General features: G+C 55.9%; 1 protein-coding gene and 2 non-coding genes across 5 annotated transcripts; all 3 read left to right on the plus strand.

Moving 5' to 3' along the window:
- The first annotated feature begins 144 nt into the window (after positions 1-144).
- Positions 145-15,185, plus strand: TNPO2 (transportin 2). Of its 3 annotated transcripts, XM_052644380.1 has the most exons (25): positions 145-286; positions 1,585-1,696; positions 2,604-2,679; positions 2,762-2,911; positions 5,435-5,541; positions 5,631-5,764; positions 5,849-5,930; positions 6,003-6,125; positions 6,233-6,351; positions 7,672-7,732; positions 7,828-7,993; positions 8,197-8,349; positions 10,129-10,354; positions 10,558-10,729; positions 11,183-11,269; positions 11,346-11,453; positions 11,552-11,710; positions 12,176-12,263; positions 12,451-12,528; positions 13,284-13,379; positions 13,693-13,798; positions 14,035-14,134; positions 14,214-14,288; positions 14,407-14,534; positions 14,618-15,185. In XM_052644380.1, exons 2-24 carry the CDS (start codon positions 1,598-1,600, stop codon positions 14,512-14,514), a joined length of 2,673 nt encoding a protein of 890 aa, XP_052500340.1. In that variant the 5' UTR covers positions 145-286; positions 1,585-1,597; the 3' UTR covers positions 14,515-14,534; positions 14,618-15,185. The 3 variants fall into 3 exon arrangements, with proteins under 3 accessions (XP_052500340.1, XP_052500341.1, XP_052500342.1); XM_052644381.1 differs by lacking the exon at positions 145-286 and having other exon boundaries at positions 1,089-1,696; positions 12,451-12,549; XM_052644382.1 differs by lacking the exon at positions 145-286 and having other exon boundaries at positions 1,089-1,696; positions 12,451-12,549; positions 13,723-13,798.
- On the plus strand, positions 10,413-10,481 carry LOC128051826 (small nucleolar RNA SNORD41). Its single transcript, XR_008199756.1, has one exon. It is a non-coding gene; the product is annotated as a small nucleolar RNA SNORD41 (small nucleolar RNA).
- Positions 12,304-12,379, plus strand: LOC128051837 (small nucleolar RNA ZL2). The gene has a single exon (XR_008199765.1). It is a non-coding gene; the product is annotated as a small nucleolar RNA ZL2 (small nucleolar RNA).
- Positions 15,186-16,380: the final 1,195 nt, after the last annotated feature.

Raw genomic sequence — 16,380 nt, forward strand, 5'->3', positions numbered from 1 at the left:
AGGCCTAGAGGGCCGCCGGCTCTTTGGTCACGTGACCCGACCTCGGCGGGGTCTAGGTCTCCCTGGTGCCAGGCCACGTGCGACCGCTGCTTTTCGCGATTGGGTCATTTAGGCCCATTTGAACGGCGTACGGAAGCCGCCGCGGTTCATATACAGCCGCGTTTTCTTTTTCTTTCTTTCTTTCTTTTTTTTTTTTTTTATTACTCCCTCTCTTTGGCTCCCTCCTTCCGCGCGAGTCTCAGGAGAAGCCGCAGCTTAAGGCCTCGCTGCTGCCGCCCGAGGCCGGGTAAGTGAGCCTCACCCGGACCCCGACCGGCTTGGCCCTGGCTTTCGTCGACCCCCGCCGGGCTCCGGGCCTGCGCTGCGCGCGGCCCGGGCGTCGGGGCCGCGCCTGACCGGGAAAGGCCCAGAACCTAGTTGGGCCCAATTGGAGAGGCGGCGAGAATGGGCCGGGGCGGGGGATGGGGGAACTAAGCCTGGCTTAGGGGGTGGGGCCTCGGAGCCGGGCCAGGTCCGGGTGCCGCGAAAATTGGGCCACTGGGGCGGCTGGGGTCGGGCTGGAGGGGCTCTGATTGGGGAAGTGTATGGGGACTGCTTAGGGCCTGATTAGGGGACGTCGCGAGGATCGGGTGTGTGTGGGGGTCTGTTTCGGCGGGGCTTGGTTGGGTCTGACTGTGGGAGGCCGCGTTGAAAAGTTGGGGGCGGCGGTTTTGGGCCCTGATAGGGAGGGGCGTGAGACTTCGGCCTAGAGGGCTTTGCTGGCTCTGACTGCGAGGCGTAGCTGGGTGCATTTGGGGGAAATGCCTCGGGGGTATTTGGCCAGGCCTAACGAGGGAGCTGCGGGGCTCGGACGAAGACGTTTTCCGGCTAGAGGTGGTGGGGGGCTTGGTACAACTTGATTATGGGAAGCAGTAGTGATCCATCAGTGGGAGTTAGTGCTGGCTGGGGCGTGGGGTTGTTGGAACTGTGTGGGGGGAGGCTTGGCCAGACCTGATTGGGGAAGCGACAGGGACTCGTCCAGGGGGCTTCTGTTGCCGAATAGGCAGGCCTTCGCTGACTCTCATTTCGAGAGGCATCGGGGACCTGTCTGCCGACTGCTCTGGGTCTGATTAGGGGAATCGCTGGACTGCGTGCCGGCACGGGAAAGACGACAGGGGCTGGGGCGCTGTCGTGTTCTGGGGCAGGGCCCCTGAATGGGGAGGTGGCTGGGTCCTCGCCGAGCAGCCTCGAGGGAAGTGGAAGCCTTAGGGCCCGCAGCCGAGCGCGGCGGCATGGGCCGAGGTGGGACGAAGGCCCGGCGTTGGGTGGGATGAGGATTCTCCGGGTCCCGCCGCCGCCTCGCATGGCCTGCTTCCACATACCCCCGCCCGCGCTCCCGAGCCCGCGACTGCGTGGCCGTGGATGGCGCAGCTGGCGGGGACCCCGCACTTGGGCGGGCGTGGATCGGCGGCCTCCGCCTGTCCGCCGAGGACGCTCCGGTCCTGCTACCGCCGCCGCCGCCGCCATCACCTCAGCGGGGGCTCAGCCTGGGACTGCCACAGAGCCTCCGAGATCCGGTGCTGATCCCGGCCCCTACCCCCGCAGTTCGCCTTGCGCCATGGACTGGCAGCCAGACGAGCAAGGCCTCCAGCAGGTCCTTCAGCTGCTCAAAGACTCGCAGTCGCCTAACACAGCCACGCAGCGCATCGTGCAGGATGTATCCTTCCTTCCGGGTCTGGGGGGACCGGGCCGACAAGTGCATCTCCGCGAGAGGAAGGGGTCGAATCTCTAGTTCCCAGACTCTTTCTGCTGAGGCAGGAGCGAACTTCGGCAAACAATTAAGGATTAGAATTCTTGGGTCCCTTTCCCAGCAGAGAGGGAGACACATTTTGCTGGTGCTTGGCTTTAGGTTCGTGAGTAAAATTTCCGTTTTTCAGTTGGTCGTTTAAAATACTCTTAAACTTTTAATCTATTTATGTATACCGTAAGCAAGTTTCACTTAAAAGTGTGAGGTCCCTTTAAGAAAAAAAGTATGCTGTGTTAAATTGCTAGTGAGCAGAGCTGAGTAGCGGAGAAGGCAATGGCACCCCACTCCAGCACTCTTGCCTGGAAAATGCCATGGACGGAAGAGCCTGGTGGGCCGCAGTCCATGGGGTCGCTAAGAGTCGGACACGACTGAGCGACTTCACTTTCACTTTTCACTTTCTTGCATTGAAGAAGGAAATGGCAACCCACTCCAGTGTTCTTGCCTGGAGAATCCCAGGGATGGGGGAGCCTCATGGGCTGCCGTCTATGGGGTTGCACAGAGTCGGACACGACTGAAGCGACTTAGCAGCAGCAGCACAGCTGAGTAGCCTCTGCTAATTTTCAGATAGAGCAGAGTTTGTTCACCCTCTCCTGCTCTGGCCAGATCTTCAGGAGTGGTGGGAAGCTGAGGCATTTTCCCCTATCTGCTGTATGAATCTCATGTGTCTGAAATGCTTCCTTACTCTGGGCATGGGGGTTAACACGTGGGGTCCCAGGAGCTGGCTGCCCAATCCCAGCAGTCAGGTTATATGGCAGTAAGAGTGGGAGTCCCACCCGGGGAAGGCCCCTGTCTGCCAAGACCCTTAACAATCTCGCAGAAACTCAAACAACTGAACCAGTTTCCTGACTTCAACAACTACCTGATATTTGTCCTGACGAGACTCAAGTCAGAAGGTATGTCCTTGGCGCCCCTCCAGCCAAGGCCAACCCCACTTTCTCCCCTGTGGTCTCCTGAGCCCCAGCCCTCTTCCCACAGATGAGCCGACTCGCTCTCTCAGTGGTCTCATCCTCAAGAACAACGTGAAGGCACATTACCAGAGCTTTCCACCGCCTGTGGCCGACTTCATCAAACAGGAATGTCTCAACAACATCGGTGACGCCTCCTCGCTCATCCGGGCCACCATAGGTGAGAGAGAGCTCAGTGGCAGTTGGTGTCTGATGATTCTCTGAGCTGGCACTCTTGGCCAAGAACCTTCTCAATATGTTAATGATGTTGATTCACTGAATGTTCCAGCACCATCAGTTGGTGGTACTGTTACTGCTCTCATTTTACAGATGAGGAAACTGAGGCACATAGATGTGAAGAGTCTTTGTCTGGCCAGTAACAGAGCTCAGAAGTGACCAAATCAGGTCCATGCTCTGAACCACTCTCTCCTGAATCAGCTGTTCTTACTTCTTAGGCAGTCACTCAGCATCCAGCATTTTCTGTTAGCTCCAAGGATATAGCAGACTAAAATATAAGGGCTCTCTGCTAACTCACCAATGATAACTTCGGAGAAATGTAGGTTAGGTTTGTGTTAGAATCTTCCTGTCTCCAAAAGACTGCCTGAGGAAGTTATAGGAGGAGGACTAAGAACTTTCAAGCAATTTTACCTTAAGCCTTTTCACTACTGATAAACACCAGCCCTACTATTTGTTCCCAACTTACTTTCTACTCCCCCCCCGTCAGATTTGCTGATACGTAATTTTTATTTCATTAGTAATTCATTAATTTTAACTAATTAATAAGTTCCCTTACCAGTGATTGAACCTATGCCCTTAGCAATGAAAATGTGATTCTAACCACCACTAGATAGCCAGGGAATTCCTGAGATATAATTGATATATAATTGAAAATTTTAAAATTTAATTCTATATCAACTTTAAATATTACTTTAAAGTGGAAATTGTTCATAACTATTTACAACAAGACAGTGATTGGGATTCTTACTGCAGGGTTCTGGAGTTCAGTCCCTGGTCAGGAGCCTTAGGATCCTGCAAACTGTGCAGCATGGCAATAAAAAGGGTGGGAAGGGGAGGCAGATTTGCTTGCTCTGTACAGCAGGGTAGACTTCCCTGGTGGCTCAGATAGTCTGGGGAGATGCAGGTTTGATTCCTGGGTCGGAAAGATCCCCTGGAGAAGGGAATGGCAGTCCACTCCAGTATTCTTTCCTGGAGAATTACATAGACAGAGGAGCCTCATGAACTACACAGAGTCAGAGATAACTGAGCCTTGGACATTTTCACGTTCAAAGGGAAGGTAGCCTTAATCATAAATGCAAGGAAGACAAAAAGACAGTATTAAAAATTTGAGCTAGCTACTAGACCTGCTGGAAGTGTTGATCTTGGGGCCTGTTGTCTTTGTTCAAAGTGACCCTTAGCCTTCTCTGAGGCCACCAGGAGGAATTGGACTTACCAAACTCATTCTCGGCACCAGTTTCTGCTCTTAAGTACTTCAGTTAAATCACTGAAGCCTCCCAAGCACCCTAAGCTTGTGGGATCTTTGTTTCCCAACCGCGAGTTGAACCCCGGGCAGTGAAATTGTGGAATCTAACTACTGGACTGCCAGGGAAGTCCCAGGAGGGTGGTGTTCCTTATTCCCATTGAGTCATAGAGCCCTTAGGTAATGTGGCCAAGGTCACACAGACAGGGATGGGCCTGGGGACTCCATTGCCAGTCTGCCCACTGCAGGGAATGCCTTTCCCAGCAGACATGTGAACCAGGGTCATCTGGCATGTTGGCGATGGCAGCTTCCCCCACCTTGGGAAACTCTGCTACCTCTTGGCTCTAAATATACTATCTCTGCACTGACATCACCCATATTCAGCTCAATTGCCAGACTGCTCCAGAGTCTGTGCACTTTACATGCCTACTGCAGGTCGCACTTGGGTCTCTAATAAGCAGGACACGGTCCTCCCTGAGGCCACCGTGGCCCTACACGACATGCCTCCTCCCCCTCCTAGCCCTCATCTCTTGCCACTCTCCCCATCATCCTCTGCTCAGCCCCGCTGGCTCCTTACCATCTGTCTTGGAGCACACCAATTCTGTGCATGACCCTGGACTTCTTATACCTGTGGATCCCTCTGCCTGAGTTGTTCTTTCCCCAGGGACCTAGATGGCTTCTCCCGCACCTCCTCAGGTCTTTGCTCAGATAGCAAGGTGTCACCCAACAAAGCCTTCTTGAGCCGCTGAATTAAAAACTGTTACATTCACCCTGAGTCCTTGCTAACTATTTTCTCAGTTCCATTTCCTCCCTCAGCTCTTGGCATCTTGCCTCCCAGGACTTTTACTGATTTATCTTTATTCCAGGCAGCCTCCCTCACTAGAGAGATCCGCTCCTAAAGGCAGGTATTTTGTGTTTAGTTCTGTGCTGTATCAGGGCCTGAGACAGGCCTGGCATACAGAAAAACAAAGAGAATCTCAAAAATGTGTAGGGGACTTCCCTGGCAGTCCAGTGGTTAAGACTCTGTGCTTCCAATGCAGGGGGCAGGGGTTTGATTCCTGGTCTGGGAACTAGGATCCTACATGCCACGTGACCAAAAAAAAAAAAGAAAAGTGTGTGTAGGGCTTACAGCATGTGTGCTGGTGGAATGATCGCACAACAGGAGGGCCGGGGCGCCAGGCAGGCCTGCACCTAGCCTGAGGCAGCCTCCTTTCCCGGCCGCCCCAGGCATTCTCATCACCACCATCGCTTCCAAGGGTGAGCTGCAGATGTGGCCCGAGCTGCTGCCCCAGCTGTGCAACCTTCTCAACTCGGAGGATTACAATACTTGTGAGGTAGGCGACCAGCCATGGCCTGCCTGCCTAAGCGGGAGCTGGGCTCCGACTGGGACTCCTCCCCATGTGTCTGCTGCTTTTCCACTCAGGGAGCCTTCGGAGCCCTGCAGAAGATCTGTGAGGACTCGTCCGAACTGCTGGACAGCGATGCCCTCAACAGGCCCCTCAATATCATGATCCCCAAGTTCCTCCAGTTCTTCAAGCACTGTAGCCCCAAGATCCGGTGGGTGGGGGTCTGCAGGGGGTTGGGAGGGGGCAGGATGGGTGGGGTTGGGGGTGACCCATGTGCTGACCCACTCCCTGCCAGGTCCCATGCCATTGCCTGTGTGAATCAGTTCATCATGGACCGGGCCCAGGCGCTGATGGACAACATTGACACCTTCATTGAGGTAGGCCATGGGCTGGGGAGTGTAGGGGGCGGGCTGAGGGCCCAGCTGCAGCTGACCCCGGCTCCCCTGCAGCATTTGTTTGCCCTGGCTGTGGACGATGACCCTGAGGTGCGGAAGAACGTGTGCCGTGCACTAGTGATGCTGCTGGAAGTGCGGATTGACAGGCTCATCCCCCACATGCATAGCATCATCCAGGTACACCTGGCCAAGGCCAGCCCATGCGGGTGCTGTGGGGTGGGAGGCTTGTGGGGAGCCACCCCTCACCGGGCCTGGCCTTAGTCTTTTCTCCTACCCCACCCCAGTACATGCTGCAGAGGACCCAGGACCACGATGAGAACGTGGCCCTCGAGGCCTGTGAGTTCTGGCTGACGCTGGCCGAGCAGCCCATCTGCAAGGAAGTCCTGGCCTCCCACTTGGTCCAGTGAGTGCTGCTCCTGCCCTCTGTCAACCCCAGACTCCACCCCTCTGTCTTCCCTTCTGTGCTAGCCTGTGCCAATCAATTGTCTTGGTTTGCTTTTATTCCTGTGTGCGTTTATCTTGCAAATGGTAGGTATGTAGCTTTAATGGATTAAAAATTAGGTTAAGTTATAGGTGGAAAAGATGAAATCAACAGAGAGGGACTTCCCTGGTGGTCCAGTGGTTAAAATTCCTTGCTCCCAATGCAGGAGGCCCACGTTTAAGTCCCTAGTCAGGGAACTAGATCCCACATGCCTCAACTAAAAACCCCTCATGTCACAGTGAAGATCCTGTGTGCTCCAACTAAGACCTGGCACAGCCAGAGGGGAAAAAAAGGCAGCAGAGGCTTCAGGCATAGCTGGATCCAGGTGCTCAAAGGATGTGAACAGCAGACCATCTGGGCTCAGATCTACTTCCTCTGTGTCTACTTTGTTCTCAGGCACAGCCTGCCCTCGTGGTAGTACTTTCTGCAGCCTTCTAGCTTGGGAACCTCAGAGTAAAGACAGTCTCTCTTTACATTACTCTTTTATAGTGTCTCTGTAGAAGTTCTAAGGCTGATCCTCTTTGATCAACTTGAATCACTTGTCTGTCCCCGACTCAGTGAAGTCTCTAGTCAGAATCTCTGATCCTGAGGTGCATGGGTTCCAGCGGAGTTGGGGAGGCTGCCCTGCCTGTTAGCTCCCCAACCTGGCCCCATGCCAGGAAGTGCCTGGTGACAGGGCAGGGCCGTGTGTCACTGCTTTATGGCACGTTAGGGATCAGGCTTCCCTGGTGGCTCAGTGGTAAAGAACCTGCCTACCAATGCAGGAGACAGGTGTGATCCCTCGGTCAGGAAGATTCCCTGGAGAAGGAAATGGCAACCCAATCTAGTGTTTTTCCCTGGAGAATCCCATGAACAGAGGAGCCTGATGGGCTATAGTCCATGGGGTTCCAAAAGAGTTGGACAGGATTTAGCGACTAAACAAGGGGTCAGGCACTATTCCAAGCTTCTCAGCATGTGTGGGGGTCTGGAATTCACTGAGTGGCCAGGGGTCTGGATCAAGAGCCTTCCTGTAGAGCTAGGAGTAGTGTCAGCTCTGACCCAGTCACAGTGGCTGAGACTCGGTTGGGAATAGTACCCACTAAGAGAAATTAATGGATGCAGGACAAATGGAATTGGCATGTACGGTCTACCCCTCGGCTCCTAGATGCTCCTGCCTGCAACTCTTCTCCACTTCCCTCTTCCCCAGGCTGTAAGCTGTCTCTAGGGCCCCTGCATCCTGATTAACAGCCTCTCTTCCAACAGGCTGATCCCCATCCTGGTAAAAGGGATGAAGTACTCGGAAATCGACATCATCCTGCTGAAGGTTAGCTAGGGCTGACCACCAGTCACTGGCAGGGTGAAGGAAGGCTGGGGCGCTGGGGGCCTCTGGGGGTCTCAGCCATCTGCCTGACTCCACAGGGGGATGTTGAGGAGGATGAGGCTGTCCCTGACAGTGAACAGGACATCAAGCCACGTTTCCACAAGTCGCGCACGGTGACACTGCCCCATGAGGCTGAGCGGCCTGACGGCTCAGAGGACGCAGAGGACGATGACGACGACGACGCTTTGTCCGACTGGAATCTGAGTGAGTGGCCTGGCCTGCAGTATGAAGTGAGGAGTAGGGGACAGCAGGCCCTGGGCTCCCTCTCAGAGGGAGGGAGCCTGTGCAGAGCAAATCACAAAGATTCAAATCACGACCTCGGATCCCAGGGGTCACAGAAAGGAGGGCTGGTGGCCTGCCCCATGTGCCTCCCTGAGCCCGCCCCCCGATTTCCCCTCCCACCTCAGGGAAGTGCTCGGCGGCTGCACTGGATGTCCTGGCCAACGTCTTCCGGGAGGAACTGCTGCCCCACTTGCTCCCCCTGCTCAAGGACCTCCTCTTCCACCCCGAGTGGGTGGTCAAGGAGTCAGGCATCCTGGTGCTGGGTGCCATTGCTGAGGGTAAGTGACCCTCCAGCCTGACTATGTGTGACCTCTGAGCCTCATGCTGGTGTGAGATGGGGCTGGGCCAGGGAGGGCTGGTGGGGGTGAGGCTATCCCCAGTTTCTCTCCAGCGGCCTGCTCAGCCCACTCCAAGCAGCTCTGGGATTTGAATCTTCCCCTCAGCCCAAGATCAGGCTTCCCAGGTGGCTCAATGGTAAAGAATCCACCTGTCAATACCGGATACGCAGGCACGATCCATGGGTTGGGAAGATCCCTTGGAGGAGGAAATGGCAACTCACTCCAGTATTCTTGCCTGGGAAATCCTATGGACAGAGGAGCCTGGCGGGCTATAGACCATGGGGTCGCAAAGAGTTGGACAAGACTTAGTGACTAAACAACAACCACCTCAGCCCAAAGGCCTGAAAGGGACCCCCAAATGCAAGTCCTCTTCTTAATTCTCAAAGAAAGGCAGTTCCACGAGGTCTTAAGCATAGTTCCAGCAACAGTAATAACAGGCAGCCCTGTCCTGTGGGCTTAGTGCCACCCGAGGAGGTAGGTTTCTTGAAACTCACCTGCAAAGAGAATTACACCACTTCTCTTGTCACCTGGGATGAAGCTGGGCCTCAGACCTGCTCTGACTGCGAGGCTGGCCTGCCAGGATCAGAAGTGTGCAGAGGTGGTGTTTCCTTCACTTTCCTGGCTCCCTTTGTCCTAATGGTGTGCACAGGGTGAATTATCAGAGGGCTTTCCAGATCTGTGATAGCAGACACACACGACTACCTCAGCACCCAGGTCTGCTGGAACATGTGAAGTGTTGTTCATTTTAATGGGAAAGATCTCAAGGAATTGACCCTGAACTGGTGAAAATAGATCTCAGGGCTGGGACGGTCAAGGGGTATGCTGTGATCTGCAGTGAAAAGAGAGACAGACACATTCAGAATTTTTGTTTTTTAGAAAGGGAAGATGAAAAGTAAGAAAAAAGTCACAGACATCTAAGAAAGGTTTCAAAAGAAAGGTGCTTCCTGTCCACCTGGGTTGCTGCTGCCCATAAAGGCTGAGTTAACTGCAGCCCAGCCATCTATGAACTAGTGAGCAGGTAGCTTCCCAGGAGTCTCAGTGGTAGGGAATCCACCTTCCAATGCAGGAGATGGAAGAGACGTGGGTTTGATCCCTGGGTTGGGAAGATCCCCTGAAGGAAGAAATGGCTACCCACTACAGTATTCCTCCCTGGAGAATCCAATGGACAGAGGAGCCTGGTAGGCTACAATCCATGGGGTCATGAGGAGTTGAACACGACTGAGCACACACATAGAGTAACCAGATGGCAGCACAAGCCCTGGGATGGGGTGGGGCTGATGGAAAGGGAAGTATGTACTTATGTATTTTGGCTGTGCTGGGTCTTTGTTGCTGCAAAGGCTTTCTGTAGTTGTTGCGAGCAGAGCCTACGCATTGATGCAGGAGCGTCTCATTGAGGTGCTGCTTTTGTTGCGGCGCACAGGCTCTAGGGTGCATGGGCTTCAGTAGCTGTGGCACGTGGGTTTAGTTGCTCCACGAGACATGTGGGATCTTGTCAGACCAGGGATCAAACCCGCATCTTCTGCATTGGCAGGCAGATTCTTATCCACTGGACTACCAGGGAAGTCTGATGCCATTTCCCATCCCCACCCTGCCTTTCACTGACTCTGTGCCTTTGAGACAGTTATTGACCTCCATGCCTCAGTTTCCCCCTCTGCCCAGAAGGGTGGATGTGGCCTGGCCCAGTTGGCTCAGCCTTGCCTCTGTGCCCGGTCCTTTCAGGCTGCATGCAGGGCATGGTGCCCTACCTGCCCGAGCTGATCCCGCACCTCATCCAGTGCCTGTCGGACAAGAAGGCCCTGGTCCGCTCCATCGCCTGCTGGACCCTGAGCCGCTATGCCCACTGGGTGGTTAGTCAGCCCCCCGACATGCACCTGAAGCCTCTGATGACGGAGCTGCTCAAGCGAATCCTGGATGGCAACAAGAGGGTACAGGAGGCAGCCTGCAGGTGACCCTCGACCCCTGGCCCCACAGACCTCACCTCACCTGCCCCACTGGCTGCCCTCTGGGAAGTGATGATACTTGACTCCTGACATTGCTCTGATTTCTCACTGTATTCGTACTGGCTGATCCCGAGTGTCCCCTTCCTGAACCCCACCCAGAGCCCAGTCCCATCGGTGGCGGCCCACTGAACACTTCTGCCCCTTCCAGTGCCTTCGCCACCCTGGAGGAGGAGGCCTGCACGGAGCTGGTGCCTTACCTCAGCTACATCCTAGACACCCTCGTCTTTGCCTTCGGCAAATACCAGCACAAGAATCTGCTCATCCTCTACGACGCCATTGGCACCCTGGCTGACTCTGTGGGCCACCACCTCAATCAGCCGGTGAGACCCCACAGCAGCTCCTTCCTCCTGATCCCCCCTGTCCCCCTCCCTGGCATCCAGTGACCTGGTGGCGACCCTTGTCGCACGCCAGGGACGTGGCCATGACCTCGACAGGCAGGCAGACAGACCCGGCCCCTGCCCTCGCCCTGCTCCCAGTCTAGTAGGGGAGACAGACAGTTATGAGACAGCGTGGTAAGTGCTGGGCGAGGGGAGCTCAGGGGCCCGTGGGAAGCAGGAAGCACCAGCGCAGGGGTGGGGCTCAGGATGGGTGAGAAGGGAGTGAACTAGAAGGGCCTGGAGGTCTGGCTACTTGGTGAGGACCCCAGGAGCCAAAGAAAAGCACCTAGACCTCATGGTTCAGACAATGAGCGCCTCTTGAGTCAGAGGGAGTCATGTTGGTTCCCAGGCCACCACCTGTATCCAGGGATCCCCAACTTCCTGCTCCCTCTCCAGGAATACATCCAGAAGCTGATGCCTCCGCTGATTCAGAAGTGGAACGAGCTCAAAGACGAAGACAAGGACCTCTTCCCCCTGCTGGAGGTGAGTCCGCCTCAGGCCCTCTCCCGTGGCCTGTCCATTCACCCAAGCTCACCCCTCCTGCCCTTCTCTCTGCTAGTGCCTGTCATCAGTAGCCACTGCCCTGCAGAGTGGCTTCCTGCCCTACTGCGAGCCAGTCTACCAGCGCTGCGTCACCCTGGTGCAGAAGACGCTGGCCCAGGCCATGGTGAGCAGTCCGCCGCCATCACCCCTCCATCCGGCCCTCTGCTGCTGCCCCAGCCTGAGCTCACTCCCCTCACCCTGCCTTCCCCCTTCTGTGCCCAGATGTATACCCAGCACCCTGAGCAGTATGAGGCTCCTGACAAGGACTTCATGATTGTGGCACTAGACCTACTCAGTGGCCTGGCTGAGGGCCTGGGTGGACACGTGGAGCAGCTGGTCGCCCGTAGCAACATCATGACACTGCTGTTTCAATGCATGCAGGTGGGTGGACCCCTCGCAGGCCTCTCAGTGGACAGTGGTGACCCCCAGCAGCCTTTGTGGACTCCCTGGGGTGGACTTAGGGCCTTGGTTATGCCCCAAGGATATTAGAAGGGACTTGTTAAAAGAGCTGGTGATTATTTTAGAAAGTGATTCAAATGAGACTTGAGTAAAATCTCATTGAAAAAGTCCACAGAGTAGAAAATTAAAAAGTAGAAAATAGGAAATGTGAAAGCACAAGCGCCTCCAGCATCACTTCCTCACCCCCAGCGTATCAGTATGGGGAGCAGTTCTAAGTGGTACCCTGCACAGGGCACTCATTCATGTGCCCCTGAGTCCTGGATCTTCAGATGGGCCTGCAGCCTTGGTGTTAGGAAGAGGCAGTGTCAGCTCATGTTCTAAGAACTGCGCCCCTAGCTGGGTGGGGGAAGGGGAGCCCTGCCACACTGATCCTCCTCTGACCCCCAGGACTCGATGCCTGAGGTCCGGCAGAGCTCCTTCGCCCTCCTGGGAGACCTCACCAAAGCCTGCTTCATCCATGTCAAGCCCTGTATCGGTACGACACCCATTGCGTCCCCACCCATGACCCCAGCCCTGGCCTCAAGTGATGGAGAAGATGCCCTGGGAGTACTGTGACCGAACTGGGATGTATTCGTACTGTCTGATGGGGCCTGCCCCTCGGGTTTCCAGAGGCTTCACCCTGGCTGGCCCCCCTGCTCAGCACCCCTCTTTCTCCCCACTAGCTGAGTTCATGCCCATCCTGGGCACCAACCTGAACCCCGAGTTCATCTCTGTCTGCAACAATGCCACTTGGGCCATTGGTGAGATCTGCATGCAGATGGGTAAGTGCCCATAGGTGGGCAGGTCCTTTCCCTTTCCGTTGGCTTGTTCCCAGCCTTGTGGCAGGACCCTGATCAACAGGTTCCCTCTAGAGCAGGGGTCTCCAGCTTCTGGCATCTAATGCCTAATGATCTGAGGTGGAGCTGCTGTAATAATAATAGAAGTAAAGTGCCCAGTAAATGTAATGTGCTTGAATCATCCTGAAACCATCCCATTCCAGTCCCTGGAAAAATTGTCTTCCATGAAACCAGTCCCTGGTAATCAAAAAGGTTGGGGACCACTGCTCTCGAGTACCCTAGTGCCCCTTGAGGCAGGTGCCAATTGGCCAGGGATAAGGCGACACCTCTGAACATTTTCATCTGAGATGGGGACAGTTGGCTGAAAGACCACGTGTAACTGGCTTCTCCAAAGAGGCACGGGGACAGGAGGCCTGTTTTTATTGGACTCACCATCACCTCCTTCCTTTCCAAGCAACTGACTGAAAGCCCCACTGGGATTCGTTGGGAGACTTTCTGAAGGGTCCCCTGGCTCTGCCTAGCCCTTAGGGAGATTGGGTGGTGTAGTCTCACCCTGGTGTCCAGCAGTGACTCCAGGGAGGCTTCTGGTGTTAGGCGGGTGCGGGTCTGTGTCTGGTTGGCCACGGATCCTCGCTCGCCGGTTGGCCGGTGTCTGGATGCAGCTAGGGTCAGTGTGGGTGCTGTGGGCCGTGCAGGGCTCCGACTCTTCTGTTCTCTAGGGGCAGAGATGCAGCCCTATGTGCAGATGGTCCTCAACAATCTGGTGGAGATCATCAACCGGCCCAACACGCCCAAGACACTGCTGGAAAACACAGGTGGGCACCAGGCCGGAGCCACCGGCCGCCTCCCGGGGGCGGGGCTTCCCAGCCAGGAGGGTAGCTGACGAAGAGATCTTGGGAAAGAACCAGGGATGGTAACGGCAATAGGGCAATGGGTGGAGGCCTGGGAAGGATGTTGGCCTAAGGGCAGACCTAGGAGAGACCCAAGTTAGATGGGGAGCAGACCCTGACTGGGTCAAGCTTGGGGACCCAAGCAGCTGGCAGGAGCTGTTCCCTTGGGGCCCGTGGGGTGGGGCTGGCGCCTTGTGCTGGAGGCCCCGCCACGTACCCGGGCCGCTCGGGGTTGCAGGTCGCCTGACGAGTCCCTCTGCCATTCCAGCCATCACCATCGGCCGCCTGGGCTACGTGTGCCCGCAGGAGGTGGCCCCCATGCTGCAGCAGTTCATCCGGCCTTGGTGTGTGCCTCCCCGGGTGGGGCCCCACCCCATCCCTCACCAGTACCCACCCAGCCCTGCCCTGCCCAGCCATGGATACCTGATCCAGCCCCACCAAGCCCTGACCTCCTGCTTCCCCCAGCCCAGCCCCACCACCCACTGACCTGCCGCCGCTCCCCAGTGTCCCCCATAGATGTCCTCGGTGCCCCAGCCCCAGGGGCTGATTCCCCACCGCTTACCTCCCCCCGCCAAACCAGGTGCACGTCCCTCAGGAACATCAGGGACAACGAGGAGAAGGACTCGGCCTTCCGTGGGATCTGCATGATGATAGGCGTCAACCCCGGGGGCGTCGTGCAGGTTGGGGCAGCTGGGCTCGGAGGGAAGGCGCTGGGGCTGGGCTTGGACGGACCCTCACACGGGATCCGTCACGTTTCAGGACTTTATTTTCTTCTGCGATGCTGTAGCCTCCTGGGTGAGCCCGAAGGATGACCTTCGGGACATGTTTTATAAGGTGAGGCCCCACAGCTGGGCCCTAATCTAGTCTTGGGAGGTGGCGGGTGGGGAGAGACTGAGATCACCCTCCTCTTGCCCTGCTTGGGGCGCCCCTCACCCCACCTCCCTCACCGCAGATCCTCCATGGCTTCAAAGACCAAGTCGGGGAGGAAAACTGGCAGCAGTTCTCGGAGCAGTTCCCGCCACTGCTGAAGGAGAGGCTAGCCGCCTTCTACGGGGTCTAGACGAGCATCGCGACTGCCAGGTGTGGGGCCTGTGTTCACAGAGGGCTGGCGCTGTCACAGGAGCCCTGATGGCACAGGCCCTAACGCCCTCTTCTCCCCACAGGTTTCTGTCTGCGTCGTCGTCAGAGGGGTTGCTGGGGAGCGTGCTGCGTCCAGAAGTCGCTGTGCCCTGGTCGAGGGGGGTTAGGGAGGAGTTAGCGGGACCCAAATCCAGACGCCTTCCCCGTCCATCTACCTGCCATGGCTGGCTGGAGGTTGGTCAGAGGGTGGGCAGGTGGGTGGGGCCTCCACGCTCATCCTAGAAACGGGAGGGGGGTGGGACTTCTTGGCAGCAAGGACCCCTTGCTCTAATTGGGGTCACCTCAGGCAGCCTACTTGGGCCAGCCACGTGGGAGGGAGGCATCAACACGGCCGACCAAATCCGGCTTAGGATGAGGCAAGGGAAAAGCAGGAGGGGAGGGGGGTCCTTGTAGAGACACGTACACTCACATGTACACACATGGCTACGCGCATGTGCGGGTGCTGTCCTCGCCAGCCAGGCTGGGCCAGCCGCCCCACCATTTCCCCGACTGCATGGAGACAGTAGAATTAGTGAACCCCTGAGTTAACTCGTAAGGCCTTCCGTGTAACCTGCATCTAGAGTTTAAGAAGCTTCTGCTGTTTTGCCGGAATTGGCAGTGATTAGGGAGGGCTGGGTGGGTTGGGGACCTCCACTGGGACCCTGGGGTGGGGGTGAGGGGAAGAGGATGGCCACCTTGGGGCCACTCAGTCAGCACGCACACGCTTTGGACCTGCTCCGCACACTTCTTGCCAGCTCTGTGGCAGCCTCAGCCAGTGTGTCCCCCTTCCTTCTCCTATCCCAGCCCGAAAAGTTGGGACCACCAAAGTGGCCAGGGCTGGCCAGAGGTCACCTTTTTCTCCCTCCCCTGAGCCCCAGTGAATTACGAAGATGCTGGGCTGGATGGAACCTTTTCCACTGAAGAGAGCTGGGAGCAGCCAGAGGTGCTGACACCTACCCCGCTATAAGCAAGTCCGTTTCAAAGGCAGTTCATTTCTCTGCTTCCAAGAGCACTCTTTCAGGCCTGACTTTTAACACAAGGGCCAGGCTAGGGCATTTAATTGATGGTGACAGAAGACAAATGTTTAGGCTTTGCCAGCCAGAAAGAAACTGAAGACTTGGAGGAAGGGAAGGGTGGTATACTCCCTTACCGCCTCTGGCCCTGGGACTTCTGACCACAGTTCCCAGCAAGCCATAAGACCCCACCAGACTAGGACAGTGACACTTGTGGGATTGTTTGGGGATTCCTTCACAGTGGGAGAAGCTCCCCTAAGGTAGAGGGATGGTTACTTCCCATTTGGCCTAGAAACTAAAACCAAGCCTTGCAACCCCCTTACTGGGGTTTTCTTTTCTCTTTTCCCTGCTTTCTATTTCTTTGGGGGCCTCTTTGCGATTTGCAATTTGCTGGGGTGGGGATTGACTGGATTCCTGCATCCTGGCGCCTGCTCCATCCATCCCTCTGGGGCCCTGCCAGAGGGGCACTGGTGCACATTCCATAAACCCAGCTGGTTCCCCGCTGTGAAACTCCAGCAGGTCTCTGGAAGCCATTTGTAAAAAAAGAAAAGAAAAAAAAAATTAACCATTTAATTTTCTGGTAATTCCAGTGCTTTGGAGAATCCTCTGCTGGGTCTTGGGGTGTGTGGATTGGCTGCCTGATGGGATTGGTAACCCCTTCTCATCCAAGATGTGGGGCCTGCTTCTAGTTCTTCCTCTTTTTTTTTTAAGAAGACTATTTAATTTTTTAATTTATTTTGGTTGATTTTTGCACAACGAAGTTTCAGCTTCTCAACCTTTTTCCCCTGCCCAGG

The sequence above is a fragment of the Budorcas taxicolor genome, chromosome 7, assembly GCF_023091745.1.
Source record: "Budorcas taxicolor isolate Tak-1 chromosome 7, Takin1.1, whole genome shotgun sequence".
NCBI lineage: Eukaryota > Metazoa > Chordata > Mammalia > Artiodactyla > Bovidae > Budorcas > Budorcas taxicolor.